Raw genomic sequence first — 23,597 nt, 5'->3', positions numbered from 1 at the left:
TGGTCTATAAATAAAAGGGATTCAGACATGCCGCCCACCCCCACGCTCAAATGGGGGGCGCTGCACAATCAACACAGAATCTCAACAGAAGCCGCATCAACTTACCAAGTATTAAAAAAGTAACGCTCGGGACTCCGTCGCGGTGTTACAAAATCAAATAACAAGAGACTAAGATGAGTATTTGTTTTGGGCAAAACTCTTTAAGGTATATGTCTCGAGGAAGTGGGCGGGAACGAGGAAAAACGTGCGCGCGTGGGTGGGTGTCGCGTAATATTCAGTCTCACACTCCGGGTAACGGTCAGGTGCGCCTCTCAGTCCGCGGGGCAAATTCACTGAAACGATGGATTTTATCCGGTCAGCCGGCGGACGTTTCTGAACAAACAACGAAAACTATGTCGTAGCGTCGCTGCGGCGTCGGACGGAAGACAAAGCGAAGTGGAGATATTCGCTTACGGTAAGAGACGCGTTTGAAGTGTTGAACAGGATATTATTATACGAGGGTGAAGCTCCTTCACCGGCAGACTCTTCTGACCTTGATGGCTCAAGAGTTTCGCGAAAGTTTCTAAAACAGTGTTAGGATTTCATTCTTGGCTCAGTGTTGGACATTGCACCACAATATATAATGTGTCTGTTCGAAAAGTAATTTATTCAAGTAAACATTGATTAAAAGTCATTCTTAATCAACGAGTTATCCATTTACATGGTCCTGGAAGAAAATGAAGAACTCTTGTAAATGTATATGATTTAAAAAAGAAATCTAAAAGCTTTAAAAAAAAGTAATCCGTATGAAAGTCCAGAACTTTATTTGTGTTTGAGTGACTCATTATTACCCAATCGTGAACAAGTGGGTTAAATTACACTTTTGTCCTTTTCATTAACAACCATCATTCCAAGATATTTTGTCAGGTTTTAATGTGGTATCCATGGCAACTTCTAATAATGAAGCACAACGTTCGTGAGGAAGCAGCTGCAACGCAAAGAAATCAATTCCTTTCTGAGAAAACTATTGGCATAGATGTGGTCTGCTGAAGATGACCTACAAACCAGAGGGCTGATCTAAAAAAATAAAATAAAAAATCCCCTGGTTTTCAGTTTAAAGTGAAATACAGAGAAGGTTCCAGTAGCTAATCAGAGTCTCATTTCATGCCAGAAATTGTAGTAATATTATTTATGTATTATGATGTTAACTAGAACATTTCACTCTCGATCATGGAACAATGAATTAAGGACTTAACAGTGTCCTAAAGTAAAACAAAAACATGGCATTTACCTGTGAGATGAAGCTTATTGACACGATTTCCCAGTGTTTGTTTGACAAATATCTTCCATCTTGGTTTTCTCAGTAGTGACAAGTGATTCTAAGCAGGAATAGTTGAAAAAGTCAATAGAGGTCCATGATGGTGTTGGATTTATTTTTTATTTTTTGTCAAAAGCAGCCTCAAGTGACCAATTCATGCAAAATATGATGTTTTAAATATTGTTGCATGCAGAGTAGTTGACTAAAATTCACGCTGACCTTTGACCCTTTGGTACCAACGAATTACCTTTTTTTTTATCCCCTTCTAAATCTATTTTGTACCTGTAAACAAACCATTTCTTTCTGAGTTTTTAGTTGTACTTAAATAATATAATGAGTTATGGAATACGTGGACATTAAAACATGGCATTTACCTGTGAGATTAAGCTTATTGACACGATTTCCCAGTGTTTGTTTGACAAATATCTTCCATCTTAATGTTGATTAAAATTTCATCAACATTTAACTGGATTGAGATCCACATTTGGTCCCATTGATTCTATAAAATAAGACAGATTACGACCCCTGACAGCAGAGCTGTACGATACACTGCAAAAACACAAAGTCTAGTTAGTTTCTTGTGCAAATATCTTCATACGCTTGAAATAAAATAACTTTCAAGTCACTTTTCAACAAAATATAGGAGCTTGTTTTAAGTCAATCGCTTCCTACTATTGATGAAAACATAATTCTGTTTTGTTGACAGATTATTTCACTTATAAAATGAGAGAAATATCTGCCAGTGAATCAAGTCATTATCGGCTCCACTATTTTGGCTTCAGGAAATTGAGACCTGATAAGATGTGAAAACCTTTCATTTAATAACCTGCAGATCATTGTGTCTTAAGCTGACATTTTAACTGGAACTTACTTTAAATGTCTACATTTATTGTTTCGGCTGTTCTTTCTTGAATGGCTGCCTCCCACATGCCAGCTTCTTCTTTTATGTTCAATGAAAAAAAAAAAACACAATATTTGACTCACAAGAGTCAAATGTTGATGAAATTTAAACAATATTTTAGGTAAAGTTAAGAATCTTAATTTCTTTTTTTGTTTGTTTTCGCACAGATTTCACAAACTCAAACTGCACAAGAATCACTGTAGAATAAATAATTTCACGTTTGACTGCTGCATGTGTTTTTCATTACTGCGTCAGTCTAATGTAGTCTTTGAAAATGCCAATTTGTGTGATTACTGAAATCAAACAGTCTGTATCACTTTACATGTTGGCCATGTTTTCTTGACTGTGCACAACACAGTTGATGCTCAGACCCTACTGACTGGAAATCACAATAAGTAACCGTAAACTTGATTAAACCACACACTATATTTATTTATAGATTTTTCTAGCACTTATACCACCCTTAACACCCTGAGTCGGTGGGTTTACCACTCTGTAGATTGGTGTTAGTGTTTTTTTTTTGTTGTTTTGTTTTTTCCTCCACCGTTTTGTGTCCTTTTTTGGCCTCTGAGACAGACATGCCACTGATTCTGAAAGCTCACTTTCAGGCCTCTGTAAGTCAATAACATCCCGACGCTTTGACATTGTTCAAAACTAGCCTGTGGTTTATTCAGACCGTCGACTGCGCAGCATCACTTCCTGTGGGACCCGAAACCTTATTCGTCACGTTTCCACACGTCGCTGAACTTGAGTGCCACTGCATTTCGCAGTCTGACAAACTGGAAAGGCTGCCCGCGAACACACAGCGCGCTCTCTCAGGTCTGCGTCAGAGAGCCGTGAGAGGTTAAAGAAGAAGAAGAAAAAAAAAAACACAACAAACAAACATCCCCTCAAGTTGAGAGGTTGACAAGAAAAAAACCCCACAGTGATTCAGTGGTGTATTTCTCTTCGCAGGTCAGTGTTTCACGCCAACCTGCTCTCGTTTTCTCTAAAAGTGCAGCTTCCAGTTTCTAAGAGCCCTACTTTGTCTTGTTTTATCTGGGAGACAAACACTAAACACGAGCTTATCTCCTCTCACAAACATCTCATCAGCACTTTTGGTGAGTCCCGCAGGACACAATAAACAAACAGAGGAAGAGTCTTCCAGTAACACCAGATAACGCCCTCACGCTCCTGCGTCCGGACATGTTGACAGTCCGTGCGCCATGCAAAGATCACATAGCGGGTTAACGGGCCTGACGACGATGATGTGGCGTCATTCTGGCTAAATTAGAGCGCACCACGGGAGTATTTGATTCCTCCCAAGGACGGTTCCCCACTTAGTGCATAAAGACTCGGTTCATCAGGGAGATGAGACATGGCGACGGGGACAAGATCCACTTATTCACGTCTGACATCCCGTGAATGTCTCGCCGTCAGAGAGACGCTCGTTCCAGTCAGCGTGCTTTTGAAACGGAGTTGAGGTGACACGAAAAGGATTCCAAACTGGAGAGAGGATGAAAGGAGGAACGGCGTCACAAAAGGAGACTGAAAAAGAGAGGGGCTGGAGAGGTGGAGGGGGGAAAACGGCACCAGAACTCGATGATGATGATAACATGGTTTGCAGACTCGAGCTGTCATTAACGTCTCACATTTTGTCACTTCGCCACGTAAAATCAGAAACAGAAGATAGTATGCGATAGTTGACACGCTGCATTAAAGAAGTTTTGCAAATGAAATTAAAAAAAAAAAATTCCAGGTGGAAATTTAATAAAAGCTGAAGTTCAGTCAGATTTATGACACATTAAATTGTTACAATAAATCTTTGAAGGATCTTGATTTAATAGGAGTTTTGGCAGCATTTCATTTTCCCTTTGGGATGAATAAAGTATTATTGAATTGAACTGACTTTGAAGAAAAGCAATCAGCGAATGATAAATTTCAAGAATTTTGTTCTGGACTTTGACTAGGCCATTATAACACATTGAATCTTAACCATTTCATTGTTGCTTTAGCTGTCTCAAGTCTTTATTTAGCCTCATCCATCTTCACCTCCATTTTAACCGGCTTCCCTCACTCAGCATGATGCTGCCACCACTATGTTTCACTGCAGAGGTTTTTTTTCTTTTTGCGAATAGATTAAAAAGAAGAGTTGTGTTCTCTATTAAGGATTGCAAGGACACCGCCTGCAAAAGAGATTTTAAATTTAACTGAGTCTTTTCTGGTTAGATAAAATGTAAAAGAAAACTTCTGAAGCCTTCAGAGAACTTGAGACAGATAAAAACACACAGAGGTTGACTGCTAATTAGACTCTGAAGGCATTTAGTTAAATCTGGGGATCAGAATAAAGGGGAGTGAATACCAAAACCTCTTTGAAATGTTCCTTCTTCCACTTGGATTTGATTTGTCTCATCAATTCCTTGAGGTTTGCGGCTGCACTGTGACAAAACATGGACAAGTTTAAGAAAGTTTTTGCGCAGCACCATTTGCTGAGACGTTTGGGATATAAAAGAGATTTAAATTCATAGCAACAAGAGGGAATTATGCGTTTATGGGAGTTTGCAAATCTTCGCTAATTAAAACGATGAGCCTGTTGCTTTGTTTTGAGAGAAAGATTTCCTCCAGAGCAGGGAAAAAACAAACGAGAAAAGCCCTGTCACGTAACAGCGGGTAAGAGGAGAACAAGCGACAGAACAAGGCAGAGAGGCTGAATCCTTCAAGCTATTCTCATCTGCTTTGAACAGGCATTACTCGCGCCCATTTATCCCACTCGGATAACAGCTCTCAGCCGATACTCGGCACTCAAGTTAGCAGAAAATTGTCTTCATTGAGAAGGGAATCAGTTGGCCTCACTGAGTGTTCTGCTTTATTTTCTTCTCTTTGTGTTTCCCATCTTTTTCCACTCCTGCGTTTCACCATTTTCCTCGCTTTTTTTGTTTTGTTTTTGTCATTCTTCCCCCGTTGCTCCTCTCAGAGTTCCTAATCCTCCTCGCAATTTCCCAACAATTCCCGTCTTTATTTTCCTACATTTTCGACAACTAAGCTCCTTTTCTTCCGCTTGTATCTTTTCCTGCGCCCTTCCTCCCTCCCCGGCTCCTCTTATCTCTCGGTCTCCTCTGTCATGTCCGTATCCATGAGGAACCCACCTCAACGCCGGCGCTCCCTGGGTCCCGTCTCACCCAAGCGAATCTACAGGAACCTCTCTGTCAGACTCAGGGGAGGAGAGTCGTCCGTCGCCGCCGAGGTGGATGCACCCAAACACACCAGCAGGCCTGCAGAAGCTGTAAGATGCTAGCACTCTCTTCTACCCCACCACACCATATTTAGCATCGGCAAAGAGCTGAAACTGTTTTGTACCTTATTATAGGAAAACATATAAGCAATTCAACACTAAATCTAATGATTGGTTCTGCTGGATTTGGTGACATGCATGTTTACCTCATTTAATCTCCCGTGGCAACCATTCAGCTGGAAACCTGGGGTGGATCTAGCTCCACCTCCAAGGACAAAGCTCCTCCTTGAAGCTGCAGCTTCCAAGCTTCTGCCTCACAGAGCAGCTCTCCCCCGCCCCACTCGGCTCCTTCAGACTAGCCAGCAGCAATTAGCAAACACCTAATGGAACCGTTCACCAGCTGAGCTCAACCCAGGAGCTACTTCTCAGTGTAACGCTGCTAAAAACGTTGTTACAGGGTTAATAAAGTAGCCGTGTCGTGGTGACTTCCTGGAGGCGGAGTTTCGGAAAGGACCAGAGTTTTTAAAGAGACAGAGGCCCAATTTCAAAGTATTAAATTACAAAGTCAGTGTTCTTGTAAGTCATATTTGATGTAGCATTTTTGTAACAAATTAGAGTAACATTCTAACCTGATTGTGCTATAGAATGGCACTACATGCCTCACAACACTGCCCCTTTAATAAATGAACTCCTCACCAGACTGTGTGAGGAGGAGGATGAGGAAGAGGAGGAGTACTATTGAGCCAGGATTATGCTGGAACCGTGTTAATGAGTCTTTCCACCCCTACACCTCAAATTAAAACGACACTGCGAACCTCTCACTGCAACACTATAATTAAGGTGCTTTCAGGTGGAATAGCTGATTGGAGATTTATTTTGAAGCACAAAGCTAATCCTCCTGTCGCTCATATCACACGAGACAAACAGCGGCTGCACTTTGACTAAGTCGACTGCGTGCAGAGGAGCTCGCAGGAGGCGTTGTGGTTTCGACCAGTTATATGGTGAAGAGCTGTGACTGCGTCTGCTGCACCGGTGTCTTTCGGCTGCGTTGTGGATTGTGTTTCAGTTTGTTTTTGGTAAGCTGTTGCTTAGGAACATGCAGTCGGTGTATTCCCTGCACGAGCACAAAATCTTACTAAGCGGTTTTGGTCTACGTTTCTAGTGCAAATATTCTGAAATAAGACAAGTAACGGCAAGATATGGGAGATTTTATTTAAATAAGTGGTTAATATTCATGAAAAAGTACTAGTTTAAAGTGGAATAATCTGCCAGTGGAACAAGACATTTTAGCGTGTATATAGGAAGCTTCTATACTGTGCTGAAAAGTTACTTTTAAGTTTTGACTTATTTCAAATCTACTAAGATGTTTGAGGTTGAAACTCGACCAAAAATCCTCCGTAAGATTTTGCGTTTTTGTTATCTCTCTAAACAGAGAGAGAGAGAAAAATATTCCTGAACAAATCACCACCACTTTTTCTTTCATCCACAGCTCAAGCCTTTATTCAGTAATAACTCAAATTCCCCGGCTTTCTTTATCTCATGAGGCTGGCATATGAGTTTGTCGTCCTTGGCCGCTTTGATTTATGGATCTTGTGTTTTTTTTTTCTCTTTCTTTGCAACTCCCCTCCCTCCACCTCGCCAAATAAATCTCCTTCGACATCTGAACCCTCTTTCTCGTTCTCTTTTTCACACGCCTTCTTCCGTGGTGCACCCTTCTTCCCTCTGCCCCATTAGTACAAGACCCTGTGGGAGGCGGTGGAAAACGAGGACACTTTGGCTGTGCAGAGCCTCTTGTCCAAAGATCATGCCAGCTGCGGAGGAGGAGGGTCGAGCTTGTGGGAGCGAGGGGAGAAGAAGGAGAAGGACTGGGAGAGAGATAAAGAAAAAGGGGTGAACCGACTGAGCGAGCAGGGGTTGGTTCCTCTGGATGTGGCGGCGCTTACCCACAACTCCCCTCTTCTTCACGTGCTGACGAAGGCAGGCGCCAGGCATAACCCTATTTGTAAGTTTTACCCTTTAACTGATCAAAACGAGCACGATAAACATTTTTCACCCTAATAAATGACGCACATCTGGATTAACGCCTGCGTTACTCCTCAGTATGCCGGCCGGCAGACTGGGGGCTCAAACTGGACGCCCTGGTGGATCTGGCGAGCAGACGGATGGAGGAGAGGAAGTCAGAGCTGGCCAGGAAGACAGGCGCAGGCCCCCAGGCGCAGGCGGAGGTCCAGAGACAGAGCCGCCTCTGGAGGCTGCGGCTGCAGCTGTACTGCCGGATGAGAGAGAACTTCCAGAAGACGGGTCAGTGCCGTCGTGGTTCTTCATCAGCTGTGAAGTTCTCCCAACCCCTTGAACCTTTTCACATTTTTGTTATGTTACAACACGACAGACCTCGGTGTGTTTTTATATGATTTTTTTTTTAGGAGATGGACAAACATCAGTTTCCATTCACCATATAATTGTGCAATTTGACATTTCGAAAATAAATTTTGCACGGCAATTTCTAAAAACAACTCTTGTTTTTCAATAAAACATTGTGGCGTTGGGATGTGGTTGCCGCTGGCGCAAACCACAAAGAAGATGATGACAGGAAGTAGCTGGAAGATGATGCTGTGATTTTTTTTTTTTTAAGGCTTATCGTGTGCACAAGTTTTAACTTGTGATTTTATTTGCGATCCTCATTTAAAGGAAACGCAGCGATTGCAAAAATTCTTCAAGTTATCTTCAAGATGACAGCGCTTAATTACTATTTTATCAATTTGAGCAGTTTTCATCTGTATAGTGCCAAAAGACATCAGTGTGAAAACATGTTCAATATTTATTTTAGGAAGTGGTTATCGAATGCAGAGACAGCTGTTTATTAATATTTTAACAGTTTGATAATTGATTTTATTAATATATTCTGGCACCACCGGCCCTTTGAGAGTATTCATAATTTTGATACGGCCCAAAGAGAAAATGAATTTGACACTTTTGCTTTACACTGTCTGACTTCTAGGACTTTGACTCTGTTTAAATTTTACATCCCTGCTTCATTGAGTTTTGCCTAAGCAAATGAGATGGCGTCTCCTTTCTACGGAATGCCCTTGCTGCGCCCGAGTCCCTCCCCGGCGTTCCTGCTGCACGACACCATGCCAGGGAACGTTGCTGATGCTCGTGTTTTATTGAACAGGAGACCGAAACGCCACGCTTGGTTTGCAAACGAAGACGTCTAACAACAAACAATGTGTTAAGAAAGAGGCTGGAAAATCTAAGCCAGCTGTAATCTGCACAACGTGCATTACAAAGCTTGAAACTTGAAAAATGATTTGATATACTTTACTGAGAATCTTTAGTTTTTTTGCGAACACCGAGTTGTTTAAAGAAGGGTGCATTTTTCTTTTGTTTATATTCAGTCCCTTATTTTTAATACATTAATGTGAATAAAGAATGGAAGGAAGATGTCTCCTAAACAGCCATCAATGCCCTCCCTCTGAACAGTGGAGAAGCTGGGATATAAATTGTGCACCGCTGCATTAGTTCTGCATGGCTCGTCTTTAAAGAGGATGCATGCAAAGTTTTTAAAAATGCATCGTATAAAATCTCCCACCAGATATTTTAACGAGGCTTGAAATCTTTGTATTGAATTGTCTTTTTTTACTCCGGTTCTAATCTACAAAGCCCTCCACGACTGCTGACTATGCCGCTGAGATCAATTAGTCAGCCCACTATCTTGCTTAAGTTTGAATTTTTTTTTCTTTTTCCTTTCCTTCAGCTCTTTTGCTATGTTCTCTCTAAAAGTCTCCCTTTTTAATCTCATCTAAACTTCCAAGCGAGTCCCCCGTCATCGGCCTGTCCAGACTCTCATTGCCATGCGCCTGCTCTCCCTCCACCGGCTCCGCGGATCAAATGAAACCTTGATGCTGGCGGATTTATGCGCAAGGAGTCTGCAAAGAGAAGTTCCTCAAGGCCGCTGCGCTTCTTGCTTCTCACACAAACCCCATTTATGTCTTAATTCTGTTTCCCCTTCAGCGGCGCGACTGGTAGCAGGGGTTGTTATGTTATTATGTCTATTTATTACCGGCTCTAGCGCTTTTTAGTTAGAACTCGTTTCGTTTCTCTTAAGGATCTTCAGATCTCTTTATTACCGCCACTCGTGAGGAGAACAGGGCCTCAGGTCTTACTTCTGTGCGCGGTGAAACTAAGCGTATTCTCACTGCAAATCTCCGGGCGGACGAGAACGCCGGCTGAATGTTTAAAGTCTAAAATATACATGAAATGTGGCCCAAGGTGCTTGACATAGTGGGAATCCATTCAATTCCAGGTCGCCGCTGAGTGTGAGCGAAATATAAATCTCTTTGTCTCGACTCGGCGGGGAGAGAGCGGCGGCTACATTCGATCACAAAGCAGAAAGTCTGAGCCGCTGCCAACAGGTGAGACGACGGCAAACGGCTCCCGCCGCGTTTCAGAACCGCAGGGGGCCTCAGAGGAAGATTTGTTTTTGTTTTAGTTGGAGGTAATAATGTGAAATTATCCATTTCTCCTGGGCTGGAGAATTCGTTGCCCTTCCAACCCCTGCAAAGTAAAAATCTTTTACTCTTGAAAATTACAGAACATTTATATTAATAGGTAGCTGTGTAATTCAATCTACACGTCTGTAGATGAACTGATGGATGGTTGGCTTAAAACATATGGCAGGTGGCTCTCTGTTGCTCCCAAAAATATGATGATTTCTGCTTGACTGTGGATTCAGTTAATAAAACTCCAGCAATGTATTGCTAAAACACCACCTGCGAAACGAGCCCTTGACTTTCACATGAATACACAACGGGGCGCACCGGTTCCCGTCTCTAGCCTTGTTTTTGGACCGTAAAGCCGAAGCATGGGAAGGACACGCAGATTCGGTTGTCATAGCTGTGTTTTATGTTTTCCATGCTTGTTGTTTGACCTTGTGTAATCTTGTCCCACCCAGAGCTCCCAGGCCCCCCCAGTCACGTGTCCTTACTGGTAACCAGCAATTCCTCTCTGTGCGTGGTGATCAAGGAGCCGGACGGTAGCAGCATGGGGCTCATCACCCGCTACAAAGGTAGGTGGTGATAACTCTGGGAGTTTATCAAAGCAAATTCAGTTGTTTTAACTCAAAATGTTCTTAAACACTTAGGGGTGCACCGATTTATCGACCAGCTGATTTATCGGTGCTGATTTATCGGTGCCGATTTCCTTAATTTTGGAAGATCGGTGATCGGCCGATTTTTACATGTGAAGCCGATCTTATCCACCGATGTCATCAACTTTGGCAAAGGTCTAAAAATCAACCACTGTGCTTTTCTTTTCTCGTGCGAGAGGTTTGACTGACAAGCTGGCTGACCAGGTCATGTCTGCGCATCTACAGTTAACAATAGTCACCCTCCTGTTGTAAAAGTCAGCAACTTTCTTGATATGTTGAGCAACATTTCAGACAAAATAATGGTATCAGCCAAAATTGGTATCGGTAAGTTAGGCTTTTTAAAAGATTGGTGATCGGCAATCAGCTAGAAAACTGCAATCGGTGCAGCCCTGATAAACACACAGCACATTTTCCCATAGTTATAACTTATTTAACAAAACAAAACATAAACAGAGAAGCTGTGTGGGAAATATATACTTAATTAGTATTCATTATTTAGTGTTTGGATAACAACTTCTAAAATGTCTGCTGTTCACAAACGATCCTACTGATGATGGTTCGTGGATTCGGTTCCGTTTTATTAGCAGAATCTGGCCGCAACTTTTTTTTTTACCTTAAATGCTCTCGATGTAAAACTTTGGACACATTCATGGTGAACTCGAAGACCACAGGTGATGAGTCTCCAAAACTGGTCCATATCATCACCACTCCACCACCATGCCCTGAGCTGATGTGCTGATTCACAACACCTACATCTTTACTCCTGTCCTCTGGTTTGTTACTATGAAAATCCAGGTTGTGCTGCCATATCCTTCAGAGAGAAGAAGTGTTCTCCTTCACTCTCTCCAAAAAAAAGAAAAAAAGTTATTTTTACAACTGTGATGTCTTGAACTTTTAACATTTAAGATGCTAACGGAGGCTCTCGTATTTCCCCTGGGTGTTTCGCAGCTTCTCTAAGCATTCTGTGTCCGACCTTGAGGTGAATTTGCTGGCGATGTGAAGTCCTGGGAAACTTGCCAGCTGTCTTAAATGTTTTTCCACTCTTGAATAAAAGGTTTTTCACTGAGGAAAAATGGACTTCATATTGTTCGGGAACAGCCTCACAACTTTCTATCGGGAATTGCTTTTCTCACGGCTACTTCTTGATGTCTCTCCGCCTCAGCAGCGTGTTAACACATTGCTCCATAATAGCAAACTGCCAGAGGCGGTCGTCGTGACAACAGGCAGTTCATCCATTTTAAATCTGCTGGCAGCAGTATTTTGGTACGCTGTGGTAGACTCTGTGACCTCAAGGACACGAGCCCACATCCTCACCCTGCCACCACCGTGCTTGACAACTGGCATGACGTGTGTGAACGGATATGTTGTACACGGCTTTTGTAATTATGCTGCAATGCTTGGTCAGGATCAGTCGTGACCTTTTATTGTAATTGTATTGTTTATCAATCATTGTGATAAGTTTCTTATCATAAGAGTTTAGATGTATCGTTGTCATGATAAATTCCAATTGATGACGTTTAAAACCCCTCAGACTCGTCCTTGTTGTCGATATTGAAAGCTTTATTGTTTTCCCCACCATTCGTTCACCGAAAGCATCAATAAACACCAATAAGTTTAAAAATACAGATACCGTGTGCAGCAGTTTAATGGGACAAATCAAAGCGTGGGAATGTTTTTCAAGAGTGTTTGTGAGGATGTGAATACCAACTACAGGAAATGTGCGTCTTTTTGGACCTCACGAGCCACCGTTGCTGGGCCTCATGGTAAAAATGAGCCCTTCAGTTTCGCTGGTGCTACCACTGCATGTAGTTGTGGCGACAAAGTCGTACCTTATCGTCCATTTTCTGCATGTTGAGGGTCAAAACATGCAGATTAAACTTTGCCACCCTACATTCTACTGAAATTTTGTAAAAAAAAAAAAAAAGAACAAACCTTTAGTATTTTATAATAAACTTTAAGATTTAAAATATTGACTGGGGTGAATTTGCTTAGATTTTTCAACTCCTGGGAAGATTGGCAACATTCTTGAATGTTTTCTGCTTGTAGTTCAAACATGTTGGAAATGATCAGTGATCACTGATTTGATTCACAGCATGCGACTGCTGCTTTTCCTCCTAAATTCTTGTTCACAACAAGGGCGGGCTTAGTGCCTTCCTCCTTTTTATTAACATAAATAATGATATTGTGAAATCTGTTTATAACCCAGGTTTGTTTTAAATCATTTTAGACCACAGCGGATGTGTTGCGTCTCATCTTTCCACCTCTATTGGATACAGACGGATGTTTGCGAGAGGGACAGTAAATTATTTGGAACGTGACAGAAAAGAAACAAAAAGGCGTTTCATGGAGTCTTATATCAGTTCAATAAAATCAGAATCCCACACACTGCCAAGCTGGTGTGGAGGAAAAAAACCTTTTTTTATTTGTGCTTCTCGAGTAGGCGTTACTTTTGCAGCCGCTTTATATCCTCCTGCCAAGAGTAGATTAAGCCCATGTTCTTTGAACTGTAAATACTCAGATCCTTTGTTCTCGCTTATTGGAGCTCTGAGCAAAGCCAGGGAGAATTTTGTCAGTGAGACTGTTTCTTTATTTCTTTTTCTTTTCTTTTTTCCCTCCACAGTGGAGTGGAGCACCTCACCCAGCTTCAAACGCGTCCTCGGTACGGCCCAGGTCACAGAAACGAGGAACCCCTCCTATATCATCAACGGACTGACGGCAGTGAGTTGAGCAGCACACACACACACACCGTACTGATAAAAGTATGCAGCGACTCTAGAGTCTAGTATGGGTTATATTTCTGCTCATTGAACCTGGTTTTCCCCACAGCCTCACATTTGCCTCGATGAGATGAACTGATAACAAAGAGAGCTTTCTCACTCCTGTGTCCTTAAGGGTAACGCTCAGTGATAACTTGGCACTCTGCTGCTTCTCCCAAACGCAGGGAACGCACTACTACGTGAGAGCGAGCGCCTACAACGTGAAGGGATGGGGCCCGCCTCAGAGCTCGGCTCCGGTCAGCGCCGCCCCCTCCAGTGAGTACGCCGCGCTGCGGGACGACGGACCGCCGTCGCCGCTGTCCTCGGAGTGGAGTTTTTAAAAAATTTTCAAGATTTAGCTGACTTCCAGCTCCTTGTGAAGCAAGCGAAGGTTGGCAGATGGCGTGAATTATTAAAACACAGAGAATCAGGAATGTCGCTGTGAATCGATGTCGCCCTGTAGCTCGAGTTCGAATTGGCCTCGTAATCTTTCCCTCCCCTCTCTCCAACCTTCTTGCTCTCTTTACTCACTTTTTCTTTCCAATTTACGCCTCCAGTAACACTTTTTTTTCTCTCAAATTGAGTTGAAAAGTTAAGTGTTTAACAGCGCCAAGCTTTTCATTAGATAAGTTTCATTCACATCCAACTTACAGTGGAAGTTCAGAATTAAAAAAAAAAAAAAAGCGTAGAAACTTTCAGAGCATTCAGGTGTTTTCTCATGCAAGAACTAACGCTCCCTTATCTTTGAGAGAAAAGCGGCACTCAGGACTTGGCAGCAAATTAATTCTTGCCTTTTGAATGATTTTTTTTTCTCCCTCCAGCTGCATGAAAGAAATAATTTGTTTTTTTTTTTTCCCCCATGCAGGCTGGAGAGAGTGTGTTGGTGTGAAGATGCCGCTCAGGAACCACGAGGGCTTTGTGAGGAAACTGCTGGAAGATGCCAAAGAATCCCAGTATACAGGATATTATATAGGTAACAATTCATTGGTGCAAATTGTTAAAACTGGCAAAAATACATAACTGGTAGACTGCTAGGCTTTGCAAATGTTTCCATACCCCTTTAATTTTCACATTTTTTCATGTTTGAACCACGAACATTATTGTGTTTTATGTGACAGACCATCACAGAGTGGGAAAAAGATGCTCTAATGGCCTGCATGCAAAGCATCGTGTGGTGGAAAACTAACACTGCACGTTGGCCTAAAACGCACCATTCCCACAGGAATACACGTTGGTGGCAGCATCATCCTGTGGGGAGGCTTTTCTTCTGTAGGGAGAGAGAGAAGCAGGTCTGAGTGGATATGGAGAATAACTTTGTCAAAAAAGTAATAAAGAACCAACTAATGTTTTTAAAAATAGATCTTCCTCAGGTTTGAGGAATTTTTCAGTTTTTTGATGGAATAATTACAGTAAATTTTCACAATAAAATGACTCTAAGAAAATGTTTTAGATAGTTTTTTTGTGTGTGTTTTTAGGTTGGGAACGATGTATGATGTCAGAATCAGGTTCGGCTTTAAAGAGCAAAAACAAAAGTTTTACCCTGTACAGGGGGCTTTATATGAATAAATTTAGGAAAAAAAAAAAAAAAAGTATTTTTTTTAACACAAATGTCAACATCCCACTCTGGGAAATGTATCCACCCACTTCCTTGCAAAATTGTTGTTTTTCCTCATTTTAAAATATGAAAACATAAATAAGATTATGGCTATTTAAATGTGACAACACTTTTTCTTTAACAGATATTTATCAAAAATGATAACATTTGCGGCTCTAAACAATTTCTGTTTTGCCGGACCGAGGGCAATAATGTCTGTTTGGGCTATAAAGGCTGCAGCCCTCTGTTGTAGGCAATGACACCGGCTTGTTGCCATGGAGCACACACACACATAACGACGTTAGTAATGAACTGTTGCTGCCCGTCCTCCAGCCAAGGGTCAACAACATTGGCTCCGATCCATTTAACCTGGTTATTTCCTATTTAACAACCAACACTGGCTGCGTCGACTTCCCGAGGCGCAGCCGTCACTCGTCCTTTTTAAACCCGTCACGTTTAGCGCGACGCATCTCGGAAATAACTCAGCGGCTCGATAATCGCCACCTGGCTAAACATCACTTTCCCTCCTCTTGTTATTTTCGACAGACAGCTCGAAGTCGGCGAGTCCCAGCAAGCGCCTGTTGATGTCTCGGGGCATCAAGCAGCTTTTCCACTCTGCCACCAAGTTTGTTCGTCTCCTGCAAAGGTTTGCCCCGTCCGTCTCGCCTGTCCCCCCACCTCGCCTTGAGAGTAACGAGACACGGCGGTCAAATGGGACGTAGTTAGAGCCGTGCAGATTGCACAGGCTAAACCCAAACGCTTGAAAAGAGCAGCTGACACAAAGGGTTTCCCCCAGAAAACTTTCTAAGCCCGGGGCGCTGGGGCAGTCATTCATCCAGCCGGCCACCATGTTTTTGAATTAAAATTTTTTTTTTTTTAAATTGACAAGAAATTTGAAATTATCCCTGGAACATTAATATCTAAACACCAACTATAAAGTCGTAAAAAAAAAGGCAATAATTAAAAAAAATTAAATAAACAACGCTAAGCCTGGTGGGGACACAAGTAAAGCCTGGTGGCCCGCCAGGCTTATATTACACTGTGGGAAACCCTGTCACAGTAAGGCTTCTGTAGCTCACAAATGATCTAAAACAACCAGAAAGCCACACAAGTCAACATTCATTTCACTCTTTATGTGAAATTACTTTAATTTATTTCCCTTTCCATGTGAGTGACATGTGAAAGTCTTAACAAGGGTCCTCTACGTTACCAGGGGTGTGTACTTGGCCACTGTTTTCTACCACAAGGACAACATCCTGGTGGCCGCTGAGGATCAGATCCCACTGGTGGAGATCCAGTGCTGCTCCACCTCCATCACCCAAGACTTCCTGTGGTTCGCCAAGGTGAGCAAATACAAGCGTGCAAAAGACTGGATTCATAACAGGCTCATAACATATGAACACAAATATTTATGTTCACGCCCACGACGACCGTAGGAAACTGTACATGCCATTTTTTTCCCAACTCAAATGCCTAAAACACCTGCATGTCCCTCCATTCTCTCTTTCAGCTGTCCTGCGCATGGCAGCAGGTGCCCTGGCTTCAGCAGGGCCTGTCGTCTGCTCACTCCTCGCCCTCCTCCCTCCTTCAGAACCGGCACAACATCTTAAAAGCCGTTTCCCAGCTGCAGGTAGGAAGTTGAGCCTCTTATTCTCCAGATAAGCGCCGTCACGTTGGCTTAATTGCAATTTTAATGACCTCCTTTACATCTCCTCCTTCTCCCCCCTTTTCTCTCCTTGTCGTCTTTTTGCCGAGCTCGTCTAATCTACGCAAGCATCCGAGGCTGTGTTTTAACACGCACTAATCTTTAACGTCCTCAGTTTTACCTTTTGCTCTTGTGTCTGCTGTCAGTCTTCTCTAGGAACAATGGATTTGGGTCAGGTGTACTACGAGCCGCTGAAAGACAGGCAGGGCAATCTGCTAATAGTGACGTTGAGGGAGTTCCCAAATCCTCCATCAAGGTGAGACGGAGTCTTTTCACCCAGCCTGTAGGAAATGTGTGCCAAACTGAAGGCACGGGGGCCAAATCCAGCCCGCTCTAAGTTTTCATGTGGCCCTCTAGACTCTTCAAGGACACAAGAGTCTAACTGAGTGCTTAAATGTGATCTTATCAGTCAAATCAAACCATTTTTGTTATCTCTGTACTGCTACTTTTATATTGATGTGAAAAGATGTTAAATATTATAAAATTTCAAGAAGTACTCATCGAATGAAGAGATGAGTTTTTATTGTTTTTTGTAGCAGTTTATTGTGTAGTTTTATCACTACATTCTTCCACAACCAGCACTTTGAAGACATTTGTGATCTAGATATGGCCCAAAATGAAAAAAATGTTTGACCCTGCAGTGCAGCACATTTGTTGAATGAAAGATATTTGACTCTGATTTTATTCTCGCTCTGCTTGCCGTACTTTTCTGTTGTCGTTCCTGGAAGAAAAATGACAGAGTTTTGCTGAAACATCAAAGTTTTGCTCTGTTTCTGTACATCAGCCCTCCTGACCCCCCATTCCACTGGATTCCTCTGGACCGGCTGGAGCGGAACCGCAGCAGAACCCCTCTGCTGCCCGAGCCCACTGCCATGGATACGCTCTTTGAGCAACTGAAGGTGAGTTTACGTTTGGTCAAAACGGAGACGAACGGTGTTTAAATTTACTGGAAACCAAATGTGTCCTGCTCCGCCAGGACAAGCTGTCCTTCCACAGGCACAGCATCCAGTGGGCCCAGCCCGGCCTGTTCGTGGGCATCCTGAAACTGTGCAGCTCGGTGGACCAGATCAGGGTCCTCGTGCCGCAGCGGCTGCCAAACCTCCTCTGCCACACACGGGTCCGACACAATCCACACGTGACCAGGTAACGCCGAGGGACGTGCCGTTAAAGTTCACAGACACAAACAATACTCAGAAGTTATTTAATCACTGTTTTCTTCTTCTCTTTGTCACCGGGCCACAGAGAGGAGTGGACCTGGCTCCAGAGCCATGTTTACACTGCACACAGCGGCAGCGCTCAGAGTCCGCCGAGCGGCGAGGACGAGAGCAGCGGAGTGGAGGAGTTTGTCAGGTCTCTGAGAGCCGCAGTCACACTTCTCCTGACGAAGCTCAACATCCCCCTCTACAGGGTAAAACTGGAACAAAACCTTCCTCTAAAAATGACTTTCCTAAAGCCTTGCACTGCCATGGGCAGCATTCATTTCTAGTAAACATGCTGAGATTAGCCAGGTTGATGTATGTATGCGTGCTGATGGGGTTTTATGTGATGGACAAAATGGCCGATACGGTACAAAACCAACTTTTGTTTCAGCAGCTTGTGACGTGTCCTGCCAGCTTCACACGCCGAGAAATTTACTTTATTTTTATTTTTTTTATTTCTCATTACAAAACAGATCAAGTGGGATTGGACAGAGCGCATCTGTAAACACGAAATGTTAAATCTTGCCACAGATTATCAGTTACATGTAAATCTGAACTTTGACTAGGCCATCATAGCTGTAGCGCTGAACGTTTGTCCTGCAGGAAGGTGAACCTCCTGCACGTTGCTCAGCCTCATCCGACTCTGATCAAATTCCCTGTCTGTGTTTGGGGAAATGTATCACCATAGCATGATGCCTCCACCGCCGTGTGTTAACAGTGTTAGTTTTCTCTCAAACTTTGTGGCCTTCACAGAAAATCTGTGTTTACATCCACAACCAATGAACTCTGCACCTTGTGTCATCTTTGAAGCGAGACGGTTGCATTATATTTATTTAGGGGTAACAGAAAAAGAGGGGGTTTGAAAGAACATTTTAGATCTTTATTTGCGAAACAGATTGTCCTGTCACTTCACAATTACACACAGCATATATCAGGGTTCTTGTCTATCCCGTAGTAATAATATATATTTCTAACCCAGGTTTCAATATGTTTCTTATCTAACTTGACGAATGAGGCACATTCCTCATCTTTGCCTATGCAACCGTGGTTCTCGCAGGCCTACCAGTATGGCGTGTACACGCAGGAGCTGCTGCAGTTCGGTGGGAAGGTCTCCATGCTCCTGCTCCTGCCTCCCAGTGAGGACTTCAGCTCCAGTTACTGGCCTATGGTGGGAACCAAAGAGCCCGGCCTCACCCTGCCTCTGCAGATCTTTGAACTGGGTGAGAGGGAAAACACATGTGGCTTGGATCTGTTTTGAATGAGGTAGAGCAGACTGGGTGAATCGTTTCTTGATTAAAGCTTCGTTATGTAACTTTTATTTTTTTTTAAATCTATGTTTTTTTACATATTTGTTAATATTGTCAGTTCTTTGTGGCAGTACAGTATGGGACAGAAACAAACTGACAACAAATGAAGCTCCTCAGCTTTCCCCCAATACCTCTATTAGTATCTGCAGAAATGCAGAACTTCCAATCAAAAACAACCAATCGGAGCCAGGAGGCGGTTTTTAGCGCTGTCAATCAACCCAAATGTACTCGCTGCTCAATGTGCTAAAGGTGCAGAAACAACTTAACGTTCCAGGAAAACTATTTGTCACCCATCATCTGTGGCCATGCTAACTAGCCGTAGCATTCATGGCATGATTGACAGCGCAAAGACCCTCCTCCTGGCTCTGATTGGTTGTTTCTGACTGAGTTGTGTATTTCTGCAGATGGCTGTAAAACCACAGGGAGAATACAGAGAAGCTTGATTTTTTTTTTTTTTTTTTTTTTTTTTTTAAAAATACCTGACTCATGTTAAACAGAGTGTAAAAAAATAACCTCACTTTAAAGTGTGACTTCTATGGACCTATGAAAGAAATCTTGCAAGAAAAGCGTTGCGTCCTCTCCATAAGAAAGCTGTGTGTTGTTGTATTTGATAAAGTATAAGGCATTCGTTTTATAGAAATGCCACTTTAAGATCAGTTTGTGCCATATCCAAAAGAACTAAAGAGCAGAAATTAAAAATAATTGCAGTGAACAACAACAAAAAAAGCCAAATTCCTGTGGGAAAGAATCTGATTATTCAAGCTTTCAGGTCAATTTAACATCAGCTCTTCTGTTTGCTCTGTGACTCGTCATCATCCAGTTCACTTCTGGACCTACGAGCGGGACTTCCTGACTCAGTACTGCCAGGCCTGGGTGAGGCTGGAGCTGGACACTCACCTGGCCCAGCAGGCCCTGCGTGAAGCGCTGGACACCAAGGAGGTGCAGGAAGCCCGGGAGCGCCTCAATAACATCACTGACCTTTCTCGTGTAAGAGCATAAAAAAACAACCTTTTTATATTTCTAGCTGGATAAAAGCTGAAATTGATTACTGATGAGCATTTACCAAAGGAAACCGACTCCCTGGATGTCGGCCAGCAGTAAAATGGATTGAACTATTTTTCCCACAGCGTTTGGAGATGGCATGGAGGAACGCCCGTTGGATAATGGACTGTCTGCAGTGTGTCCGCTCCAAGCAGTGGGTGGGGGCGGTGCCTTTGGGCCTGGTGATGGGGGGGGACCCACCGTCCTGTCCTGACGGCGAAGAAGAGGAAGACAGCTTGACTGCAAGGTTGAAGTGGCCCAGCCGCATCCAAACACAAAGATCTTTAGCAGGTAATGGCAGCGCCATGCATGGTTAGCGTGCCTCGTTTAATCTTTTTAGCACAGTTTTTAGAATTAAAGATTGAAAATGTTGCACAAGAGTTTGATCACAGTAAAATATTCTGCACTAACAGTCATATTCAAACATCTTTGTCCCTTACTTCTCTTTTTAATCAGATGTTGCTCTTTGTGGGGTTTGCTAAGAAGATAAAAGAAAATGTTAGCATGACTAGCATATGAACTGGGTTCCACCTGAGATCATCTAAAATGTTTCCTCACACCTTAGCTCTGTAATCAGAACTTTTTATAAGAAACTTTTAAAAGTTTATCGCAAAAGAGACCAACACAAAGTTTCTACCAGCTTTACACATATAAAGAGTCCATTTTTGACCCGTTTTTCTTTTAAAGTAGCTTGAGGTCAAGAGTGTCTGTTGATATTTTCACCATAAAATCACAACACATTTAAGCTTCAGGTTGTAAAAAGGACAGAATGCGAGAAAGCAGTGTAAGATGAAAACCTTCTCATATTTTACCTCTTCAAAAGTCTTCATTGTAGAAATTACCTCCTTTTTTTTTTTTTTTTTTTTTTGGGCAAAAAATTAAAACCTGGGGAAATGTCCAGAAAGTCGTCCTCACTCCCAACTCCTTTCTGATTCTCTCTTCACTTTTCAGGAGGTTCCTCCGGTGTCCCCATACCGGTTACCACCGAGGTCCACGTTCCAGAAAGAGTCCCGCTTGTCCGGGAGAACGCTGCGCTCAGGCTGATGGAGGGCATCGTGAAGGGAGGGTACCCAGTTGACATCAGCTCTCAGTCAACGGCGGACCTGTCCGGCGTCGGCCTGCCGGAGGACGGATACACCAGCGCTTTAATGGACAACGGACTTAGCTCTGCCGCTGTGGCTCAGCTGGAGGCCACGGTGTTGGACACCATAGACTTCAACCCCAGCATCACGGACGTCATCCGGCCGATGGAGATGGCGGAGCTGGTGGACATCTTGCCGACGCTGAATCTTATTGAGGAGGACAACCCCTGCGCTCCATCCACGCCGTCTGTAATGGACATCCTGGAGAACTTTGGACTTGGGATTGGGGAGGAAAACACCCACTTTGACTTGGAGATTGACGACAGGAGGGCGTCGAAGGCGAACACTGAGAGCGAGGCGCACTGTGAGGGTGTTGAGCTGAACGGAGAGGGAGTCGCGCCTTCTTGTGCCACTGCAAATGGTTCAGAGAGAGACGCACCACTTTCAGGGCGCGACTCGCCTCGGGACGACGGACAGACGAGGGAGGCTCCAAGTAAGGGAGCATCACTTCCTGTGAGAAACCTGGTGGAGTGGGACAGACCGTCCACCAGTTCATCCTGATGTCAAACTCTGTCAGCTTCAAGTTGCAATCACACTCCAGCACTCCATGAAGAAGTGAAAAACCCAACATATTCTTTTTTCGATCACTGTATTTATTCATAGTAGATAAAAACTTGAGTTAGGGCTGGATGATGTTGGGGTTGGATGATATGGGCGTCTCATCTCAGTCGATATCAATAATTACTGATTGTTTTTTTTGTTTTAAATATCTGAAATACTCCCAAACTGGTTACATGTCCTTTCCTGTTTTAGCCAGTTTTCATTCCACGCCATTTTTAAACCTTTAAGCAGTTATGAGGCACAGTGGCGAAACCTGAAACTGCTTCTGCGCCAGTTACTCAACAGGTTGTTGCTAGGCAACCAAAGAGCGAGTGAGTTGCTAGGTAACGAATGAGTGAGTGAGTGAGTGAATCAGTTGATGCCACTGACCTTGCTTAGCTGGCTGCGAGAGGTTGAGCTACTAAAGCACAGGTGTCAAGCTCCAATCCTGGGGGGCCACTGCCCTGCAACTTTTAGATGTACCTCTGCTGCGCCACACCTGAAAATAATAATTAGGTCATTAGCAAGGCGCTGGAGAACTTGACACAAGGAGGAGGTAATTAAGCCATTTCATTCCAGCGTTTTCTACCTGTGGCACATCTAAAAACTGCAGGACAGTGGCCCTTGAGGACTGGAGTTTGACACTCCTGTACTAAAGCCTTTCCTCTGCTTACATCTCCCAGAATGCTGTGCGGTTCTGGATTGGAGTTCAGTGAAATTATTGAACATTCTATCAGACATTACATCTGTAGATACTGATCACGTGTCTGTATCCATCTATATTGTTGTTGATTGATTGTCCAGCCCTAACTTGAGTATATCTTGTAATATTTTAGTCTCTGTGACATATTGCACCCAGTTTGATGAGTATAAACAGAAAGCTGGACTTGTTTTTGCACATTTCTCAAACTTTCATTTTGCATTTTTCTAGCATGTAAACTTCTGCTCATAAGTTTTCATTCTGAATATGAAAAAACAAAACAAAACAAAAAACAACCATGTGTTGCTTAGTGGTTGACGAAGTCATTTGGTCATTTTGCTCTTTTTAAATCATTAGGACAACAGAAACTAACCAAGTGACCCTGATAAAAAGTTTACATATTTCATGCCATGTGTTGCGCCCTCATGGAACCAGCAGCACCAGTTCTGGCTTTTGCTCCGGGTTCTGCCCTCACGCTGTTTTGTTGCAGTGCCTTTTCTTCTGGCGACTCAACCCTGCAGCCTTTTTTTTTTTTTTACATCAGACAAAGTTATTTGGGTTTTGTGTAAATTTTTTTGGCATGTCAAATAACTTGTCGGTCTGCCTGACCTTGGATTACTTTCAACTAAATGCCTCATTTTTTACTTTTCATGTCCCTTTTCTGTTTTATACAGTTCAGTTACCTTCTAACACACATCCTTTGTTAATATAACTTTCTCTGTGGTTATGAATCTAGAAAAACCAGTGAGGTTATTGGGTGAAACCATGAGTGTCGGAAAAGGTTTTTGTATTATCATGTATATTTTGTCAGTGTATGTAAACCTATGAGCACAACTTCGGTTCTCTATAGCTATATGTCAAATGTACAAAAAGTAATAATAATAAGCTACAGTAGCAGTCATGACTTGAATATTCCTTGCTCACTACAGCACAAAGCTCTGTTGCTTGTCTGAGCTGTGTTCAATTCAGTCAAATAAAAGCATTTCCTTTGGATTTTATATGTAAGGTTTTGGCATTTCAGGTTTGCAGTGTTACTTTTGTTTTTCTGGTACTTCAAT

At 42.9% G+C, this 23,597-nt stretch overlaps 1 protein-coding gene across 3 annotated transcripts; it reads left to right on the top strand.

Moving 5' to 3' along the window:
- The first annotated feature begins 275 nt into the window (after window positions 1-275).
- On the top strand, window positions 276-22,043 carry LOC106950689 (ankyrin repeat and fibronectin type-III domain-containing protein 1). 3 transcript variants are annotated; one of them, XM_015037704.1, is made up of 19 exons: window positions 276-454; window positions 5,288-5,460; window positions 7,144-7,411; window positions 7,510-7,710; window positions 10,361-10,474; window positions 13,176-13,273; window positions 13,497-13,587; window positions 14,177-14,284; window positions 15,452-15,551; window positions 16,119-16,248; window positions 16,416-16,535; window positions 16,757-16,866; window positions 17,395-17,509; window positions 17,587-17,753; window positions 17,853-18,018; window positions 18,867-19,029; window positions 19,937-20,103; window positions 20,244-20,448; window positions 21,109-22,043. In XM_015037704.1, exons 2-19 carry the CDS (start codon window positions 5,299-5,301, stop codon window positions 21,798-21,800), a joined length of 3,177 nt encoding a protein of 1,058 aa, XP_014893190.1. In that variant the 5' UTR covers window positions 276-454; window positions 5,288-5,298; the 3' UTR covers window positions 21,801-22,043. The 3 variants fall into 3 exon arrangements, with proteins under 3 accessions (XP_014893190.1, XP_014893188.1, XP_014893189.1); XM_015037702.1 differs by having other exon boundaries at window positions 277-454; window positions 5,152-5,460; XM_015037703.1 differs by lacking the exon at window positions 276-454 and having other exon boundaries at window positions 1,989-5,460.
- The last annotated feature ends 1,554 nt before the right edge of the window (window positions 22,044-23,597 follow it).

This window comes from Poecilia latipinna, unplaced genomic scaffold, assembly GCF_001443285.1.
Source record: "Poecilia latipinna isolate Pla-1442-1.1 unplaced genomic scaffold, P_latipinna-1.0 Scaffold417, whole genome shotgun sequence".
Classification (NCBI taxonomy): Eukaryota; Metazoa; Chordata; class Actinopteri; order Cyprinodontiformes; family Poeciliidae; genus Poecilia; species Poecilia latipinna.
The sequence above is the reverse complement of the archived record's forward strand: the minus strand, read 5'-3'. Positions and strand labels throughout refer to the sequence as shown.

Excerpts from the sequence above, each read along its gene's own strand:
- LOC106950689 (XM_015037704.1), top strand. The coding sequence starts at position 5,299 with ATGTCCGTATCCATGAGGAACCCACCTCAACGCCGGCGCTCCCTGGGT. Across the intron at positions 17,754-17,852 it reads CACAATCCACACGTGACCAG|AGAGGAGTGGACCTGGCTCC; the intron begins GTAACGCCGAGG and ends ACCGGGCCACAG. Across the intron at positions 20,449-21,108 it reads AACACAAAGATCTTTAGCAG|GAGGTTCCTCCGGTGTCCCC; the intron begins GTAATGGCAGCG and ends TTCACTTTTCAG.